The sequence below is a fragment of the Ranitomeya imitator genome, chromosome 1 (genome assembly GCF_032444005.1).
Source record: "Ranitomeya imitator isolate aRanImi1 chromosome 1, aRanImi1.pri, whole genome shotgun sequence".
Lineage (NCBI taxonomy): Eukaryota > Metazoa > Chordata > Amphibia > Anura > Dendrobatidae > Ranitomeya > Ranitomeya imitator.
Genome location: NC_091282.1, coordinates 130,123,508 through 130,145,088, shown reverse-complemented (window position 1 = coordinate 130,145,088; position 21,581 = coordinate 130,123,508). Strand labels below are relative to the sequence as shown.

Here is a 21,581-nt window from a genome sequence, read left to right as displayed (position 1 = left end):
AGGTACCTTCACACATAACGATATTGTTAACGATATCGTTGCATTTTGTGACGTAGCAACGATATCGTTAATGAAATCGTTATGTGTGACAGCGACCAACGATCAGGCCCCTGCTGGGAGATCGTTGGTCGCTGAACAAAGTCCAGAACTTTATTTAGTCGCTGGATCTCCCGTGGACATCGCTCGATCGGCGTGTGTGACACCGATCCAGCGATGTCTTCACTGGTAACCAGGGTAAACATCGGGTAACTAAGCGCAGGGCCGCGCTTAGTAACCCGATGTTTACCCTGGTTACCATCCTAAAAGTAAAAAAACAAACAGTACATACTTACCTACCGCTGTCTGTCCCCGGCGCTGTGCTCTGCACTCCTCCTGTACTGGCTGTGAGCGTCGGTCAGCCGGAAAGCAGAGCGGTGACTTCACCGCTCTGCTTTCCGGCCGCTGTGCTCACACAGACAGTACAGGAGGAGTGCAGAGAAGCAGAGCGCCGGGGACAGACAGCGTTAGGCAAGTATGTACTGTTTGTTTTTTTTACTTTTAGGATGGTAACCAGGGTAAACATCGGGTTACTAAGCGCGGCCCTGCGCTTAGTTACCCGATGTTTACCCTGGTTACCGGCATCGTTGGTCGCTGGAGAGCGGTCTGTGTGACAGCTCTCCAGCGACCAAACAGCGACGCTGCAGCGATCCGGATCGTTGTCGGTATCGCTGCAGCGTCGCTTAATGTGAAGGGGCCTTAATTGTTTTCTGATCAGCAGACAGTTAATAGCCTGTTTACACAGGTAGACCGCACTGAAGAATCTATAAGGGTATGTGCACACGTAGAAAGCTCCTCTGCGGATTTTTCCGCAGCAGATTTGATAAATCCGCAGTGCAAAACCGCTGCGGTTTTTCCTGCGGATTTATTGCGGTTTCTATTGCGGATTCCGCTGCGGTTTTACATCTGCAGTTTTCTATTGGAGCAGGTGTAAAAACGCTGCGGATTCCGCACAAAGAATTGACATGCTGCGGGAAATAAAACGCTGCGTTTCCGCGCGTTTTTTTCTGCAGCATGTGCACTGCGGATTTCGTTTCTCATGTGTCTACAGTACAATGTAAACCTATGGGAAACTGCTGCGGATCCGCAGCAAAATCTGCATCGAGTGCACATAACCTAATAGATTGCTTCTTTTGTTCTCAGTAGCTCAAGTCCTGTTTATAGTATTGTGAAACCCGCGTTCCTAGGAATGCTCATTCGTGATAATCATGCAGTGTAAATGCAGATTGAGGTTATGCTTACACAGCTTTTTCTAACTGAAAAGTTTTTTAGATCATTTTTTTATTTAAAGTATTTTTATTGAAAAAAAAAAAAAAAAAAAAAAAAAAAAGGATGATTCAGTTTACAAAATCACATACAAAAAATGTTTCCCCTGCCTTTAACATTTGATCAATTCTTGGTTTCTTGACATGGTTTTTATGCATTGGGTATTTATCATCTGACAAAAAACGGGACAGCACTCAGATGGAAAATACGGTGGCATGAGTGAGCCCAAAGAATGAGCACAGTGTTGACAGGAAAATGGTGTATAAAAGGCATGCATTTTCCTCATTAATTTTAATAGGTGAAAACATTTGAAAGAATTGACATGCTGCAAATTTTAAAAAAAGAAAAAAGGAAAATAATGACTAAAACACACCATGTGCATGAGATTTTAGAAATCGTATTCACTTTGCTGGTAGAGGAAAATGCTTTTTATGGTCTGCAGCAAAAACATGTAGAAAAAAATATTACTGCAAAAACAGATGATGAGAATAAGCCCTAATAGGTCAAATGAGCAGGAATCCTGCAGAGATTATACGTATCACCTCTTAGTATCTTGTATTCCCCAATTAGTAAAAATGATTTAGAATATATTGTTATATTTTCACTCACCAGGTCAATTAATACCCTGAGAACTTCCTGTGGATCATCCGCAGCATCTAGATTCATACTATCGGCTGAAGATACCAACAGGTCCTTTAGTTTTTGACCTAAACTTTTGTTTCTAGCTCTTGAAATGGAATCTATTTAAAGAAAAAAAAAGATAATATAAACTCATACACTATATGTATGTGCAATACAAATACACAGTCATCTAGTACAGAAGGTTTAGTATTATCGGATAGACCCTTGGTGCCTGTTTTGTACACATGTTGGGAACCTCTGTAGGGATAATGTATCATTAATTGGTGACCATTTAATTAATTACCGTATATAAGCAGAGTTTTTCAGCAAATTTTTTGTACCAAAAATGCCCCCCCCTCTCGGCTTATACACGAGTCATTATCCCAGTATTGATGCAGTTTTTGGTGCAGTGTTGATGCGTTTTTGAAGCAGTTTTGATGCAGTTTTTGGTGCAGTTTTGATGCAGTTTTTGGTGCAGTTTTGATGCAGTTTTTGGAAATAAATAAACAAAAAATGTGCATGATTTGAATGGAAACATGCATGAAAAAACGGATTCGGAAGCTGGATTCATCATTTCACATCTCCATTTCACAGGTTTTTAGCCGGATCCGTCGCTGTGCATTTGTTTCGCCGGACAGAAAACAGTTCCTCAAAAAAAAAAACGGATGAAACGTGTGGCCATCACGTGCAATCCAGCGCTAATACAACTCTATGAGAAAAAAAACGATCCAGCAGAAAAAAAAAAAAAAACAGATTTTTTTTTTTTCAAAACTCGCCGGATTGTGCCTGACGGCAAAAACCTGATGTGTGAAAATAGCCAGATAGATATATGGATAGAAACATCTATATATCTAAAGATATAAAGTGAAAAAGGAACAGCATCAAAATACTACCTTGTAAAAACGTGCAGAGCTTTCCAAACCACTGTTGTAGGTGGTTCAAATATAAAAAAAGAAAAAGGAAAACAGCACAACAAAAATGAAAAAAAGTGGACTTTAATGCCTGAACGGCGTGGCAACGTTTCGGATATACTATCCTTTTTCAAGCTTGAAAAAGGATAGTATATCCGAAACGTTGCCACGCCGTTCAGGCATTAAAGTCCACTTTTTTTCATTTTTGTTGTGCTGTTTTCCTTTTTCTTTTTTTATATCTATAGATAGATATATCCATAGATAGGCCGAAGTTGATAAATGAACATAAAGAATAAAAATGACGTGGGCTCCTGTGCAAATTTTCCGCGCCAGAGGGGGAAAGCTGACGGCCAATATTTGTAGCCTGGGAAGGGGTAATACCCATGGCCCCTCCCAGGCTATGAATATCAGCCCGCAGCTGTCTGCGTAGCCTTTACTGGCTATTAAAATAGGGGGACCCCCCCCCAAAAAAAAAATGACGTGGGGTCCCCCTATATTTTATAGCCAGAAAGGCTACGCAGACAGCTGCGAGCTGATATTCATAGCCTAGAGAGGGACCATGGATATTGCTGATGAATATCAGTCCGCAGCTGTCTGCGTAGCGTTTATTGGCTATTAAAATAGGGGGACCCCCCCCCAAAAAAAAAAATGAAATGGGGTCCCCCTATATTTTATAGCCCGAAAGGCTACGCAGACAGCTGTGGGCTGATATTCATAGCCTAGAGAGGGACCATGGATATTGCAACCCCCCCCCCCCCCCGGCTACAAATACCAGTCCGCAGCCACCCTAGAAATGGCGCATCTGTAAGATGTGCCTATTACGGCAATTAGCCCCTCTCTTCCCACTCCTGTGTAGTGGTGGGATATGGGGTAATAAGGGGTTAATGTCACCTTGCTATTGTAAGGTGACATTAAGCCGGGTTAATAATGGAGAGGTGTCAATAAGATGCCTATCCATTATTAATCCTACAGTAGTGAAAGAGTTAAAAAATAAAGACACCGCCAGAAAAAAGTGTTTTAATATTCTTAATTTAACCATACCTACCATACTTCAGCACCTGCAAAAAAATGTAAAATAATAAACCGTATACTACCTGTCCGCCATAGTCCAATTAATAGCGAGTGTCCCACGACGATCCCCCCTATAGTACAGTGACATCGGGTGATGTCACTGCTCTATAGGACCCTCAGTAACACACTGACAGGAGAAAATGGCTCCTGCAGTGCATCACTGAGAGGTTACTATAGTTCACTGATCTCACTTTATGGCAAAAGCTGCGTGGGAACTTTCTCACAGCAATGCCAAAAGTGAGACTAGGGACTATTTTTTTTACAGTGGCGGAGGAATACAGTGCGGAAGGATACATTCCTCCCGTCATTGTATTCCTGGAGCCCCTAGAGAGCGGTCGCATCAGCTGATCCTGCTGTTCTCCTCGGGAGATCGTTGTGGGACACTCGTGGATTTCTGCGGATCAGGGAGTATAGTGTTTGTTTGCTAGTTATTTTAATATTTTTTACAGATGATACTGGCTTCGGGGAACAAAGTGACAAGTGATGGTGAGTATGTACTTTATATGCATGTTGTATGTATGTATGCATGCATGCAGTATGTATGTATGCATGTTGTATGTATGCAGTATACTGTATGTATGTATGCATGCAGTATGTATGCAGTATGCTGTATGTATGTATGCAGTATGCTGTATGTATGTATGCAGTATGTATGTATGCAGTATGCTGTATGTATGTATGCTGTATGTATGTATGCATGCATGCAGTATGTTTGTATGCATGCTGTATGTATGTATGCATGCTGTATGCATGCATGCATGCATGCATGTTGTATGTTTGTTTGTTTTTTGTTTGTATTTTTTTTACATTCAACACATTAGCTGGATGATGGGACTACTACTGTCCTATCATTGGCTAATGTGTCCATCACTGTCATTGTAGCAGGCATAGCCCGATGGGACTTGTAGTCCCATAGGACGATGCCTGCGCGCGCACACACACACACAACCCCCGGCAGGCCCGCACAGACCCAAGGCAGGCCCGCACAGACCCCGCCCACACTCCATTATAGTGCATCATTTCATTATGGGAACTTCCGATTCCGGTATTCGATATTGCAAAAGTATCAGAACTCCGTATCGGAAAACCGATACAGCGAATATCGGCCGATACCCGATATTTGCAGTATCGGCATGCTCAACACTAGTCAGTACTTGTAAGGTGACTGTGCGGCCATTATAAAATGTGTGGGGACGCTATACTGTGTGTGGAGGAACAAAGGGACCATTATTACAGTATGTCTGTCAGGGCAACCAAGGGACCGTTATTACATTATGTCTTTCAGGACAATCAAGGTGCAATTATTACTGTATGCGGAGGGACTAAGGGGCCATTATTATGGTAGGTGTGTGGAAGGGGACTCGGGCCATTATTGAATCATACGTGGGCACTTAAAGGCATTATTAAAGTACAGGGCACTTTGTGTTGCCACAATCAAAAGGGGCACAAAGGCAGTACTGGCATTAATATTCTCTAGGGGCAATTTTACCATCTAATGATTAAGTTCAAATCTCATTGGAGGTTTATGCACTCTAGTGTACTCCACTCGTAAATTGTAGACAAATAGGAAAAGAAGGAAGGGGAAAAATATTTGTGAATAAAATATAACTTATTAGTTTGATAAAGATCAATGATAATAAACTAAATCAACATATAGCCAATTGACTACCGTATTTATATTGGGTCACTGCTTAATAAAACTTGTGTAATTATTGCAGCTGTCACCCACTGAGGTCCAGATTATAGTGTTAGGATGTAGAGATATTGTTAATATAAGTAATGGGATCCCTGACCATTGTCCCCTATTAAAAAGTTTAAATCGCACCCATGTTTATTTTATACTAGCTATTGAACCTGTTCTACGCCCGGGTGGCGAGCATTTACCGTATATTGGTATATGGTCTCCATCCTGGTATGTGCTGCACCCATCCTGCGCCCCCATTCTGACATGTGCTGCTCCATCCTGCGCCCCCATTCTGTCATGTGCTGTTCCCATCCTGCGCCTCCATTCTGTCATTTGCTGCTCCCATCCTGCGCCCCCGTTCTGTCATGTGCTGCTCCCATCCTGCGCCCCCGTTTTGTCATGTGCTGCTTCCATCCTGCACCCCCGTTCTGTCGTGTGCTGCTGCCATCCTGCACCCCTGTTCTGTCATGTGCTGCCCTATTCTGTCATGTGCTGCTCCCATCCTGCGCCCCCGTTCTTTAACTTGCTACTCCCATCCATATGCCCCATACGCTGCTCCACAAGATGCTCCATAGTATATGCCCCGTATCAGGTGGCGTAAGTAACAAATAGCTGTGGCATGAAGTGCCACAGCCTCATGCCACAGCAATTTGTTACTTGCGCCACCTGATTCCTTTCCGCCACCATTTTCTTGGTCCTCCTGCTGGCGGAATCTGCGCAGTCCGCGCTTTCCGGAGCCATTTTCTTGAAGACACACTGCACACCGCAGTGTGTCTTCAAGAAAATGGCGCCAGAAAGCGCGGACTGCGCAGGCGCCGATTCCGGCAGCAGGAGGACGAAGAAAATGGGCGGAAAGGAATGGCGTAAGTAACAAATTGCTGTGGCATGAAGTGCCACAGCATAATCAGGGCGCAAATATGTGCACGGTGTCCCCCTGCTCCCGACCCCCTGCTCCCGGCAGTCTGCGCCTTCCGGCGCCCTTTTTTTTTTCCTGACACTCTATAATGTAACGCTAGGAGCGTCGCGCCTGCGCAGTCTATAAAGGCTTCAGACAGCGTGATGCTCCCAGCGTTATATTATAGATTGGGTCACAAAATTTATAGAAGCACACAAGAAATGTCAAATAAATAGTATCAGCTTCTGTCAGATATGACCATATGGTGATAACTCTTACAAAAGGATATCAATGGGTGAAGATACCTATTAGCGCTGCTATATGTCACTAGCCAAGGTAAAGCTGAATTACAACAATTCTGCAATGATGAGTGGGCCAAAATTCCTCCCGAGTGTTGTAAAAGACTCATTGCCAGTTATCGCAAACGCTCAATTTTAGTTGTTGCTGCTAAGAGTGGCCCAACCAGTTATTGGCTTTAGAGGGCAATCACTTTTTCGCCCAGAGCCCTGTAGGTTTGGATTTCTTTTTCCCATATCCCCTTTCCGACATTGGGTATAATAGTATGCCCATGCCAGACTCCCTCCGTTTGGTCCACGCTGAGCCTGCACCTTTCCGGGCACATGACAGCTGATCTATACACCTGACGTATCTGCAACAGCCGCGGTTGGAATCGTGATCCACCTGCGGCTGTTAACTAGTTAAATGCCACTGTTAACCTCTGACATCGGCATTTAAGTCAAGCTTACCGGAAGCCCATTGCTAGTCCCACCCATAGGTGACCCCGTCACATAATTGCAGGTCACCGATGGGTCGGCGTGACAACCAGAAGTCTCCAGCAGACTTCTATGGTTGCCACTGCTAGATTGCCATGAGTGCCGCCCCGTGATCGGCACTCCTAGCAAGTGAGCATTTCTAATACAGATAGGTGATCTGATCATCGCCTGTGTGTAGCAGAAGCGGTCAAAGTACTGCAGCTTCTAGTCTCCCATGGATACTACTAAAACATGCAAAAAGTAAAAGTTTTCAAAAATATAAAAAAAATAGTAAAAGTTCAAATCAACCCCTTCGCTTCAGTCAAAATAAAACAATTAAAATAAAGGATGAAATACACACGTTTGGTATCGCCGAGTTCAGAATCGCCCAATCAATATATATAAAAAAAAATTAACCCGATTGCTAAACTACGCAACGAAAGAAAAAAAAAAACGCCAGAATTACGTTTTTTTGGCCGCCGCTACATTGCAATAAAATGAAATAACAGGGCATCAAAACATCATATCTACACCAAAATGGTAACAATAAAAACATCAGCTCAGTACGCAACAAATAAGCCCTCACCCATAGATCACAACAAAGGGAGACGCTACAGGTCTCGGAAAATGGCACCTTTTTTTTTTTCTCTTTAAACAAATTTGGGCTTTTTTTCACCACTTAAAAAAAAACCTATACATGTTTGGTGTCTAGGACTTGGATTATCATAATGGCAGGTCAATTTTAGCAGTTAGCATGTCCCCGCTTAATTGTAAAGTGCTGCGGAATTTGTTGGCGCTATATAAATAAAAATTATTATTATTATTTAGTGAACATGGGAAAAAAAAAAAAACTGGAATTGCACTATTTTTGCAATTGTACCGCACTTGGATTCTTTTCCCATATTCCATTAAATATGTTAAAACCAATGGTGTCATTCAAAAGTACAACTAGTCCTGCAAAAAACAAGCCCAGACATAGCCATATTGACAAAAAAAAAAAAAAAGTTATGGCTCTGGGAAGAAGGGGAGCGAAAAAACTAATTCAAATCCTGAAATACCCTTGGTCATTAAGGGGTTAGTGGCGTAGTTGGTGGCGTAGTGGTGTGCGCATGTCCAAGTTACAAATCCACTGCGCGCACGTGAAGAAACAGCGCACGATCTGCGCTATTACCCCTGTCATCGGTGGGGGCGGCCATCTTCCTGGGGCCGCGCGTGCGCAGATGGAGTGCTCTGCTGCACGGGGCTTCAGGAAAATGGCCGCGGGATGACGCGCGTGCGCAGATGGAGATCGCGGCGGCCATTTTCCTGAAGCCGAGATGCAAAATAATACAGTCATGCTCTCAGGATGTGCACATCATATCGCCAAATAATGGAAGTCAGTACATTAAACCATATTCTGCAAACGTCTTATTTCTATAAACAATAGTATGAATTTTATCAATCTTTAGAGGTACTGTATACACAGTCACCGGCGTAGTGAGACCGCACCTGCAGTTGCTACACTAACACGCGGCCCCTTCACGCTAGCCGCACACATATGTTGGATGTGGCTCACTTGTTAGATTATCTGGCGGCGTGCTTGCTTGCAGTTAGACATTAATTGTACCCGTGCAGCAGCAGAGATATTGTTTCATAGTTGTTATACATCCTATACTAGCCGCACACAGGCCTGACACGGCTTACTTATATTAAATCTGGATGATACAAGCTTTACCTTGGCTGGTGACATATAGCAGCGCTAAGAGATATCTTAACTCTCGCAATAGGATATCAATTGGTCATCATCTTTTATCACTTTATATAAATGACCTCTTCCGGGTTCTGGGAGGATGGAATCTGGATGATAACCCTGCCTCCAGAGCTTGTTTTAAATATAATGGGGAGTTACCAGTGTGATGTGTAATAACCACTGTTACCAGAGTGATGTGTAATAAACACTCTCTGCTCTCCCTATCTCACTGCAGAACTCTGATTATACCTGACACATCTGCAATACAGCAGAGCTGAGAAAGAAGCAAAAAATGTTTTGCTAAACGACAAATTTAATTTCTCCTGTTCTGTGTTGGTTACTTGTCTCACTCTGGTAACTCTCCTTCATATAAAGCAAGCTCTGGGGGCAGAGTTATCTTCCAGGGTGCATCCTCCCCAGAGCCCGGAAGGTCACTTATATAAAGTGACAAAAGCGTATTTATTAACTAAAAACACACCTGATATGAGACACACAGATAGGACTGTTTTCAGCAGTCTAACCCGTCTGCCTACATTAATAATGTAGTGAAAGATGTTGTTTAATATATTTTAACATCATTGATACTTAATAAAAGTTTTTATTAACATATCCTTTCCTTTTCCCATCAGTCTACAATTTTACCATCTATAGGGCACAAAGGGAGAATTTTACTTTGCAGGAGGCAGAGTGGTGGACATAATTATAAGAGGAGCATTGGTATCATACCACACAGCAGGTGCAATATGAAGAAGAAATATGGCAGCAGCAGGGCAGTATTTGGGCGACAGGAGGATGAGGAGTTTATGCAGATTGGGAATAGATGGGGACGGTTCTGGAAAAGGTAAACGTGTCTTTGTTCTCAACTCTACAGATGAACCATAACTGTGAGAAGTTGCGTCAGTCTAGGACAGATGGAAAAGTGAACGACTCCATCAGAAAGAACGTCACCGATAAGTCGCCATCTATAACTGTGCTGTGATCTCTTGTGTGTTCTGCAGCACTGGTATTTACCACTATATGTCACCATATGGCGGTAATATCAGTGTTGGTCTTTGTATAATCATTTTTTCTCAGTAACAGCGCGGTCATCTGCTGAGGTTCCTTTTTACCCAATATAAGTGTGCACCACCATAGCTGTCAACATGGTTATCAAGGTTAGGGGTCCACTCAGATGTGTTTTGCCCCCATGCTGAAGTCCTAGCTACGCCTCTACTAAAAAGCAATATTTATCAGCTACTGTAAACTATCCGCTCCAGGATTACCACCATCCTCTTTAAGGAGTCTCCAGCTGTTCAGTCTTTTGCTCCCTTTCTTGCAGAGTCTCTCGATTTCACTTAGAGGCAGAGTCGCATCATTCTTGCGCTTCAGTTGCTGCTCAAAAGCAATCCGAAAGGCGTCAGCCATTACATAGGCTTCTTCCTTGCTCTTCTTCTCCAATTCAAACTGCACAAAACAATGAAACATTTTCTCCATATTATGCATGTCTGTATTCATTTGATTCACTGCTATATAAAAGGCCTTCTACAGCACATGAGGAAGTGTTTCTATGTCCTTTCCCATCAGTTCTCTGTTGAGCACTATGCAGATACACACCTTCATCCTCATCAATTTCCTGGAAAATAGGTTTAACAGAACATGTGATATTTGATCTCTATCAAAGGCAGACATAAGTGAAATACAGGAAGTGTTGTCATGGGGACATAATCCTGACCACACAGCTCGTCTACTTATCAGCTCAAGCACTGATTACATGGCAAATAAGCAAGATGTTAGAAGCTTTTTCCTATGACTTGTGGAAGTTCTTCTTCATCAGTTATCCCTCAGGTCACCTAAAATGTCAGTTTTAATTATGATCTGTATTTCCCTGGAGCATGTGTGGTTCCCCCCGATATCTCTCCTGGAAATGCATGAGTATATGGACACCCGATTGTCATCATGCCCTCTGTGTGTTCATACAAAGCCTTACATGGTCAGCATCACAGTGTCAGGGTGTGTGGGGGCAGACATTTACCATTTAGTTATTTCCAGGAGCAAAATGTAGGATTGTAGGAAAATACTCTAAAACGGTTCTTTTTAAAACAAAGTATGTAGTAAGAAGAGCTGACTGGTAATAACTAGTGTCAGACATTCCAAGTACATGGAGGACAAATTTTTAAAGAGAAAAGTAACTTCTGTGTAATCGACCAACAGTATGTTATTACATTATCCAGGCCCACTACTGTGCAGGCATTGGAAGGACTACCAATGTGTTTTATTAATATACTTTATATGTAATTTGCTTTAGATGTGGTAATACGTATTATTTAATTCAAAAATATATAGTTTTAAACTGAACGCATTATTCTCCTTTTCGAGTACAGCATCAATCTTGTTCCTACTTGCCCGCTGTCCATCCACTGTCCATTGTCACTGGTATCCGCATCCTTGGGGTGCAGATAGCGGCAAATACATTGGTGGAGGAGGGGCGCCATCCCTCGTTTCCACCAATCAGCATGCAAGACAGCTGATGCGAAGAAATGGCGTCCTCACGTCAGCTGTGCACTGTGGAGAGCCAGTGTACAGAGGAGACCGGAGCAGAGGTAGAGTGCCGGGGGAAAAGCAGTGAGGAGAGTGTGCGAACCCATTATGTATACAGGGGGCCGTGCGCGGGCCCACGCCGCTCACACTGTATACAGGGGGCCGTGCGCGGGCCCACGTCGCTCACACCGTATACAGGTTGCCGTGAACGGGCCCACACTGTATACAGGTTGCTGTGCGCGGGCCCACCCTGTATACAGGTTGCCGTGCGCAGGCCCACGCTCACACTGTATACAGGGGGCCGTGCGCGGGCCCACGCCGCTCACACTGTATACAGGGGGTCGTGCTCGGGCCCACGACGCTCACACTGTATACAGGGGGCGTGCGCGGGCCCACGTCGCTCACACCGTATACAGGGGGCGTGCGCGGGCCCACGTCGCTCACACTGTATACAGGTTGCCGTGAACGGGCCCACACTGTATACAGGTTGCTGTGCGCGGGCCCACCCTGTATACAGGTTGCCGTGCGCAGGCCCACCCTGTATACAGGTTGCCGTGCGCAGGCCCACCCTGTATACAGGTTGCCGTGCGCAGGCCCACCCTGTATACAGGTTGCCGTGCGCAGGCCCACGCTCACACTGTATACAGGGGACGTGTGTGGACCCACGCTCACACTGTATACAGGGGGCCGTGCGCGGGCTCATACTGTATACAGGGGGCCGTGCGCGGGCCCACGCTCACACTGTATACAGGGGGCCGTGCGCGGGCCCACACTGTATACAGGGGGCCATAGTAACATAGTAACATAGTAACATAGTTAGTACGGCCGAAAAAAGACATATGTCCATCCAGTTCAGCCTATATTCCATCATAATAAATACCCAGATTTACGTCCTTCTACAGAACCTAATAATTGTATGATACAATATTGTTCTGCTCCAGGAAGACATCCAGGCCTCTCTTGAACCCCTCGACTGAGTTCGCCATCACCACCTCCTCAGGCAAGCAATTCCAGATTCTCACTGCCCTAACAGTAAAGAATCCTCTTCTATGTTGGTGGAAAAACCTTCTCTCCTCCAGACGCAAAGAATGCCCCCTTGTGCCCGTCACCTTCCTTGGTATAAACAGATCCTCAGCGAGATATTTGTATTGTCCCCTTATATACTTATACATGGTTATTAGATCGCCCCTCAGTCGTCTTTTTTCTAGACTAAATAATCCTAATTTCGCTAATCTATCTGGGTATTGTAGTTCTCCCATCCCCTTTATTAATTTTGTTGCCCTCCTTTGTACTCTCTCTAGTTCCATTATATCCTTCCTGAGCACCGGTGCCCAAAACTGGACACAGTACTCCATGTGCGGTCTAACTAGGGATTTGTACAGAGGCAGTATAATGCTCTCATCATGTGTATCCAGACCTCTTTTAATGCACCCCATGATCCTGTTTGCCTTGGCAGCTGCTGCCTGGCACTGGCTGCTCCAGGTAAGTTTATCATTAACTAGGATCCCCAAGTCCTTCTCCCTGTCAGATTTACCCAGTGGTTTCCTGTTCAGTGTGTAATGGTGATATTGATTCCCTCTTCCCATGTGTATAACCTTACATTTATCATTGTTAAACCTCATCTGCCACCTTTCAGCCCAAGTTTCCAACTTATCCAGATCCATCTGTAGCAGAATACTATCTTCTCTTGTATTAACTGCTTTACATAGTTTTGTATCATCTGCAAATATCGATATTTTACTGTGTAAACCTTCTACCAGATCATTAATGAATATGTTGAAGAGAACAGGTCCCAATACCGACCCCTGCGGTACCCCACTGGTCACAGCGACCCAGTTAGAGACTATACCATTTATAACCACCCTCTGCTTTCTATCACTAAGCCAGTTACTAACCCATTTACACACATTTTCCCCCAGACCAAGCATTCTCATTTTGTGTACCAACCTCTTGTGCGGCACGGTATCAAACGCTTTGGAAAAATCGAGATATACCACGTCCAATGACTCACCGTGGTCCAGCCTATAGCTTACCTCTTCATAAAAACTGATTAGATTGGTTTGACAGGAGCGATTTCTCATAAACCCATGCTGATATGGAGTTAAACAGTTATTCTCATTGAGATAATCCAGAATAACATCCCTCAGAAACCCTTCAAATATTTTACCAACAATAGAGGTTAGACTTACTGGCCTATAATTTCCAGGTTCACTTTTAGAGCCCTTTTTGAATATTGGCACCACATTTGCTATGCGCCAGTCCTGCGGAACAGACCCTGTCGCTATAGAGTCACTAAAAATAAGAAATAATGGTTTATCTATTACATTACTTAGTTCTCTTAGTACTCGTGGGTGTATGCCATCCGGACCCGGAGATTTATCTATTTTAATCTTATTTAGCCGGTTTCGCACCTCTTCTTGGGTTAGATTGGTGACCCTTAATATAGGGTTTTCATTGTTTCTTGGGATTTCACCTAGCATTTCATTTTCCACCGTGAATACCGTGGAGAAGAAGGTGTTTAATATGTTAGCTTTTTCCTCGTCATCTACAACCATTCTTTCCTCACTATTTTTTAAGGGGCCTACATTTTCAGTTTTTATTCTTTTACTATTGATATAGTTGAAGAACAGTTTGGGATTAGTTTTACTCTCCTTAGCAATGTGCTTCTCTGTTTCCTTTTTGGCAGCTTTAATTAGTTTTTTAGATAAAGTATTTTTCTCCCTATAGTTTTTTAGAGCTTCAATGGTGCCATCCTGCTTTAGTAGTGCAAATGCTTTCTTTTTACTGTTAATTGCCTGTCTTACTTCTTTGTTTAGCCACATTGGGTTTTTCCTATTTCTAGTCCTTTTATTCCCACAAGGTATAAACCGCTTACACTGCCTATTTAGGATGTTCTTAAACATTTCCCATTTATTATCTGTATTCTTATTTTTGAGGATATTGTCCCAGTCTACCAGATTAAGGGCATCTCTAAGCTGGTCAAACTTTGCCTTCCTAAAGTTCAATGTTTTTGTGACTCCCTGACAAGTCCCCCTAGTGAAAGACAGGTGAAACTGCACAATATTGTGGTCGCTATTTCCTAAATGCCCAACCACCTGCAGATTTGTTATTCTGTCAGGTCTATTAGATAGTATTAGGTCTAAAAGTGCTGCTCCTCTGGTTGGATTCTGCACCAATTGTGAAAGATAATTTTTCTTGGTTATTAGCAGAAACCTGTTGCCTTTATGGGTTTCACAGGTTTCTGTTTCCCAGTTAATATCCGGGTAGTTAAAGTCCCCCATAACCAGGACCTCATTATGGGTTGCAGCTTCACCTATCTGCTTTAGAAGTAGACTTTCCATGGTTTCTGTTATATTTGGGGGTTTGTAACAGACCCCAATGAGAATTTTGTTACCATTTTTCCCTCCATGAATTTCAACCCATATGGACTCGACATCCTCATTCCCTTCGCTAATATCCTCCCTTAAAGTGGACTTTAGACAAGACTTTACATAGAGACAAACCCCTCCTCCTCTCCGATTTTTACGATCCTTTCTAAACAGACTGTAACCCTGTAAATTAACTGCCCAGTCATAGCTTTCATCTAACCATGTCTCGGTTATTCCCACTATGTCAAAGTTACCTGTAGATATTTCTGCTTCTAGTTCTTCCATCTTGTTTGTCAGGCTTCTGGCGTTTGCGAGCATGCAGTTTAGAGGATTTTGTTTTGTTCCAATCTCCTCACTGTGGATTGTTTTAGAAATGTTCTTACCTCCCTTCTGAGTATGTTTTCCTGGGTCGTCTTTGTTCGAGTCTAATGTTTTTCTTCCCGTCCCCTCTTCTTCTAGTTTAACGCCCTCCTGATGAGTGTAGCGAGGGGGCCCACACTGTATACAGGGGGCCGTGCGCAGGCCCACACCGCTCACACTGTATACAGGGAGTTGTCAGCATACTTAATTCTGCTCAATATTAAGTGATACAATTAATAGAGATTCTAATTAATATGCTAATGTAAATATTGAGCAGAATTTCAGCCTATTGGTGCGGCCCTCCACAACATTCACGGTCTCTCATTTGTCCCCTAGGGAAAAATAATTTCCCTACCACTGCGCTAGAGGATTAGGGGAAGAATCATGGTTTAATTATATTCCTAAAATATTTAAAATTCCTTTAAAAAAAAACAAATGCAAAGTGATAATCAGTAACTTCCAATGTTACTGGACAAAGAAAGTACAAAAAGTATCTGTATATCTTCTGTGAGAAAATCTAGTATCATTAAAACAGATTTACAATTAGCTACCTCTTGGCGGAGCTGAAGGAGATGCTTTCGAGTAGCAGCTGACATTTTGGCACACGAGCAGGGCTCTCCTGCAGGACAACACGTACAGGCGCCGAGCACTGCAAGCTAAACACAAGTATACCAAACGTGAGAATAGGACGCCATGAACTCCACTAAGGTTCAGATGCAGTTCTTACAGAAGTGTGTTGTACATTATTATTATGCACCAACATATTTTGCAGTATTTTACTACTCAGAGGTACAGGTACAAACAATATCTGACATCAGAGTATCACATTCAGACAAGAGTGGTGAGGGACCTGCTCACAAGAGCTTGCAGTCTATAAGGGAATAGGGGTGACAATGAAAAAAGTGATTGTATTGTATGGTCCAGCTATGGGTATAACAATAAACGTTTTCATGTAAAGCTGCATGAACCAGTCATCTGCAGTATCTGTATATGTCCAGATACAAAGTGAGTGCATGGTGGGGGGGGGGGGTGGAAAACATTAAAAGGGACCAGATTCATAGGAAGGAAGCACTGACAAGTTAGATTAGCAAGAGGATGCAATAAGTGGCGTACATGATCACAGGGGCCCATAGCAAAAGTTCTCAAACCCTAGCGGTGACGTCAGGGAGGTGAACGGAGTTCATCGGCTATGATCTACGCTTACCTTATTTACGTTACCACAAGACACATACTGCACCATCACATGCAGCTCAGTGTCTCTGCTGGATGCCAGGTTAAATGCTCACATCATAAGTATAAGTTTGCTTTTTCATTTCATAAAATAAATGGGTAAATGAAGTATGGTGGGCTGTTTACTTCGAATAAAGGACTTTATTTAGGCTGTGTTTTTTTGTTTGGTTGGTTTTTAACAATTTGACTATAGGGTTAGTAATCGGGTTGGCTTATAAACACATCTCCATGAACCATTACTAACCTCTTGGCTTGATACTATTACCCCACTTGCCACCACACCAGGGAAAGTGAGAAGAGCACAGGCTAAGTGCAAGAATGGTCACATCTTATGGATGACCAATTTCTGGGGTAACAGAGCTAATGTTTTTAGTCTGGGAGAGGGCCAATATCCATAGCCCCTTCCTAGCCTATTAATAGCAGCCTGCAGCTGTCTGCCTAGCCTTTGCTGGTTATTAATTATAAGTGGACCCCACGTCATTGTTGTGTGGGGTCCCCCATTGTAATAACCAGTAAAGGCCAAGTATACAGCTGTGATCTGATATTACTAACCTGGGAAGCTCCATGTTTGTTACCCCTTTCCCAGGCTATAAACATCATTCCCCAGCTATCCATTTTCCCTCAGCTGGTAATTAAAATTTTGAGGGACCCTACGCCATTTTTTTCTTTAAGTTATTGAATTTGTAGCTAAATACATTAACATTAAACTACATGCACACTGCACTAATTGTCTATGTCAATGACATCCTTACATCCATCTAGTTTATCTATTCTGACAGCTCACACAGCAAATTTACTGTACTCGGCTGATAAAATGTCAGGTTTCTAAAAGATGGGGGCGTAAAAAAAAAAAATAAATAAAACTGCTCATGCATGGCCCATGTGCTGTGCGATTTTTTTATTCTCGCACCCATTGACTTGTATTGGCAAGTCTCTGCTGACATACTCAGCCAATCGCAACATTTGGTGATTTTTTTTTTTTAGTCCGATCGGAGGAAAAATGATAATTACTTACGGGTAATTTGATTTTCCAGAACCATGACAGCACCGTACGTGAGAGATGGCATCCGCCCCCAGGAACAGGAAACCTGTAGCAGAGATATAAGAATGGGGCGGCCCCTCTCTCCTCAGTTTGTTTCAGAGTATGGAAGATGACCGCTTTGTTAGTACACAGTTATGTATTCTATTTACATTGTACAAGTTTCTATTAGTTTCTTATCTATATACATATTTCCTTACACACATATTTACTTATATATAATAAGTTTTTTGTTTTTTTTTGTGAATCACACAACCATCACCAAGATAGGGCGGGAATTAATGCGGTGCTGTCATGGTTCTGGAAAATCAAATTACCCGTAAGTAATTATCATTTTTTCCCTTCACCATGACAGCACCGTACGTGAGAGGAAGAAATAGAAGACTCCTAGGGTGGGACAGCAGCAGATAACACCTTTCTCCCAAAAGACAAGTCCGAAAGACCTAAGTCTAGTCTATAATGCCGGAAGAAGGTAGATGGTGAAGACCATACCGCTGCTTTACAAATCTGTTCCACCGAGGCGCATGCCCTTTCCGCCCAGGAAGTGGCAATAGCACGCGTGAAGTGAGCCGTGACACCTTGTGGGGGAACTTGACCAGAAGAGGAATATGAAAGTGAGATAGCTGTACGCAACCACCGTGCAATAGTCGCCTTTGAGGCCTTTTTTCCCCTGTTTGTCCCCTGGAAGGTGACAAAAAGGGCCGATGACTGACGCCAAGATTTTGAGGCTTCTATGTATTGAAGCAGGCAACGTCTGACATCGAGACAATGGAAGGTTTGCTCCCCCTGGGATTTTGGTTGGGGACAAAATGAGGGAAGAATAATTTCCTGGTCTCTATGAAATTTTGAATTGACCTTCGGAAGGAAGGCAGGATCGGTTTTGATAACCACTTTGTCATCATGAAAGGTGGTGTAAGGAGGGTTCACTGACATAGCTTGCAATTCACAAGTACGACGGGCAGAAGTTAGAGCAACCAGAAGGACCGTTTTTAGGGTCAAGGATTTTATTGATATAGAATCAAGAGGCTCAAAGGGGGAAACGGTTAGAGCATTTAACACTAAATTTAAATCCCAGGGAGCCACCTTAGGTAATAATTTTGAGGGTCTGGATGTAAAAGAGGCTCGTATGAACCTATAGACCCAAGGGTGATCAGCAAGTTTATGATCAAACAGCGCACCCAGGGCAGAGACTTGCACTTTTAAGGTGCTAGTAGACAGACCCCTTTCCAACCCTTTTTGGAGAAATTCAAGAATTTTTTACCGGGACTTGCTGACTTGTTTCGGACAATTGTCGCCCCGAGAAATCTAGGAACTTTTGCCAGATGTTTTGGTATTTCTCTGAGGTGACCTTTTTCCGGCTGGCTAGCAACGTGGTTACCAAAGGGTTTGAGAATCCTTTTGCTAACAGAAGTCCCCTCTCAAGTTCCAGGCTGTGAGATGTAGCCTGTGTACTTGGGGATGTTGAACTGGTCCCTGGTGTAGGAGATCCGGGGCATCCGGAAAGATCCATGGGTCCGAGATAGACATGCGTCTGAGCCACGTGAACCATGCCCTTTTCGGCCAAAATGGAGCTATGAGGATCACTCGTGCCTTGTCTTCCCGAATTTTCCTGAGGACTGTCGGGATTAATGGTATTGGGGGAAACGCGTACGCTAGATGGAAGTCCCACCGATATAGAAACGCGTCTACTCCCTCCGGGTGTTCTCTTGGGTTCAGAGAATAGAACTTCTTCACCTTCCGATTTTCTTTTGTGGCGAATAGGTCTATCTCTGGAACGCCCCAGCTGGCACATATTTCGCCAAACACTCGCTGGTTCAGGGACCACTCCCCTTGACATAGCGTGTGACGGCTCAAGAAGTCGGCTACCTGATTCTCTGACCCTCTTAAGTATGTTCCGGTTAGTGAAAGAAGGTTGTTCTCGGCCCATGTAAAAAGTTCTTTGGCCTCTGCCATAAGGGATGGTGACCTTGTGCCCCCTTGGTGATTTATATAGGCTATCGTCGTGTTGTTGTCGGAGAGCACTACAACATGTCTTCCCCGAATCCTTTCTCCTATATGAAGAAGTGCCAGCCGTACTGCAGACAATTCCTTCAGATTGGAGGATGCTGAGGTCATTGGGATCCCCCATTGACCCTGTAGGACCTGATCCTCCAAGTGTGCTCCCCACCCCCATGGACTCGCATCGGTAGTAACGACTAATGGATCTTGTACTGACCATGGCACTGCGTTGCTTAAATTTTCTGTTTTCAGCCACCATTCTAGTGAGTCCTGAACTGTTGGAGATAGAAGAATCTTCCGATTTAGATTGTACGGACTCCTGTCCTGTTCGGCCAGAATCTGCCATTGTAACTCTCGTGTGTGGCTTTGTGCCCACCGAGTTGCTGGAATCGTTGCCGTCAGGACTCCTAAGAGCGACATTGAATTTCTCAGGGAGATAGTCCGTTGTAGTTGAAACAATTGTATCTTCTGCCGAATAGATTGAATTTTTCTCTGTGGGAGGACACTCTTGCTTGACTGAATCTAACACGATTCCGAGGAATTCTTGAGTCTGTGTTGGGATGAGTCTTGATTTTTTCAGGTTTATCATCCATCCCAATCTGGTTAGTACTTCCAGTACTCTTGCGACTGCTTTCTCGCAATTTTCTTTGCTGTTTGCTATTACCAAAAAATCGTCCAAATATGGTACCAACATTATGTCTTCTTTCCTGATGAAAGATGCCACCTCGGAAACAATTTTTGTGAATATGCGGGGCGCTATGGCTACCCCAAAGGGAAGACACTGATACTGTAGATGGACGGGGGTCTTTGCAAGGTTTACCACTAATCTTAGGTATTGTTGGTGTTGGACAGCGATTGGCACATGGTAGTAAGCATCTGTGAGATCGATCACTGCCATGTAACAGTATGGGTTGAGTACTTTCACTGCGGTTTTTAAGGTCTCCATCTTGAATTTTTCTATTTGAATATAATGGTTCAGGGCCTTCAGGTTGAATATTACCCTTAGCGAGCCGTCTGGTTTTGGTGTTAAAAATAAGGTGCTGTAGAACCCTTTTCCTATCTCCTGATGAGGTACTTTTATTAATACCTCTTTTTGGATGAGGAGATGAATTTCTCTCTCTAGTGTGGCCTGATTTTTCCCCGCCACTTGGGTCATTTTTACCCGATTTGGTGGGAGGATGGAGAACTTGAGTTTTAGACCCTCTGACAACAAGTTGGTTACCCATTGAGAAGCCGGCAGTGCTGCCCAGTGATGGACAAACCGCCGGAGTCTTCCCCCCCACCGGAAAGCTGGCGTCATTGAGGTCTGGGATCAGACTTGGGAGGAGGCTTGTTGAAAAGAAATCCTTTTTCTTTCCGGTCTCTCCAAGGTCTGCCTCGACTAGACCTGTCATCTGATCGGCCGCGGGTCCCTCTATATCCAGATCCACGAAAGGACGAACGAGAGGTTTCCCACCGGCGTCTGGGAAAGGAAGGAGGTGGAAACCGCTTTTTCTTGTCCGACGCTTTCTCAAGGATCTCGTCCAGAGCCTTGCCAAAAAGGTATTGCCCTTCACAGGGTACTCCGCAGAGTTTGACCTTCGACTGAAAGTCAGCTGTCCAATTCTTCAGCCACAATGCTCTACGTCCTGAATTGGATAAAGCACATGCACGTGCGGCACTCCTCACGGAGTCTATTGAGGCATCCGCCAGGAACCTCGCGGCGCCCTGAAGAGAGGGCAACGCTTCCAGTAGTCTCTCTCTCGGGCATTTGTTTCTGATTTGGTCACTTAACTCCTCCAACCACTTGACCATAGCCCGTGCCGTGCAAGTGGCAGCAACCCTGGGTTTAAAGGGAACCTGTCACCCCGTTTTTTGAGATTAAGCTATAAATACTGTTAAATAGGGCCTGCGCTGTGTGTTCCTATAGTGTATGTAGTGTACCCCGATTCCCCATGTATGCTGAGAAATAACTTACCAAAGTCGCCGTTTTCGCCTGTCAATCAGGCTGGTCAGGTCGGGAGGGCGTGGTGACATCGCTGGTTCTTCCTCAGCTTTACGTTGGTGGCGTAGTGGCGTAGTGGTGAACAAGCAGCGCGCGATCTGCGCTGTCATCCCTTTCGTC

General features: G+C 43.9%; 1 protein-coding gene across 1 annotated transcript in view; it reads right to left on the bottom strand.

Moving 5' to 3' along the window:
• CCDC125 (coiled-coil domain containing 125) overlaps positions 1 to 21,581 on the bottom strand; it is a 77,400-nt gene that overhangs the window by 8,414 nt on the left and 47,405 nt on the right. The window contains exons 9-11 of the mRNA XM_069750899.1: positions 15,762 to 15,866; positions 10,228 to 10,408; positions 1,912 to 2,042 (exon numbers count right to left, since the gene is read on the bottom strand). Coding sequence (XP_069607000.1) covers positions 1,912 to 2,042; positions 10,228 to 10,408; positions 15,762 to 15,866 — 417 coding nt within the window. The remainder of the gene's footprint in view (positions 1 to 1,911; positions 2,043 to 10,227; positions 10,409 to 15,761; positions 15,867 to 21,581) is intronic.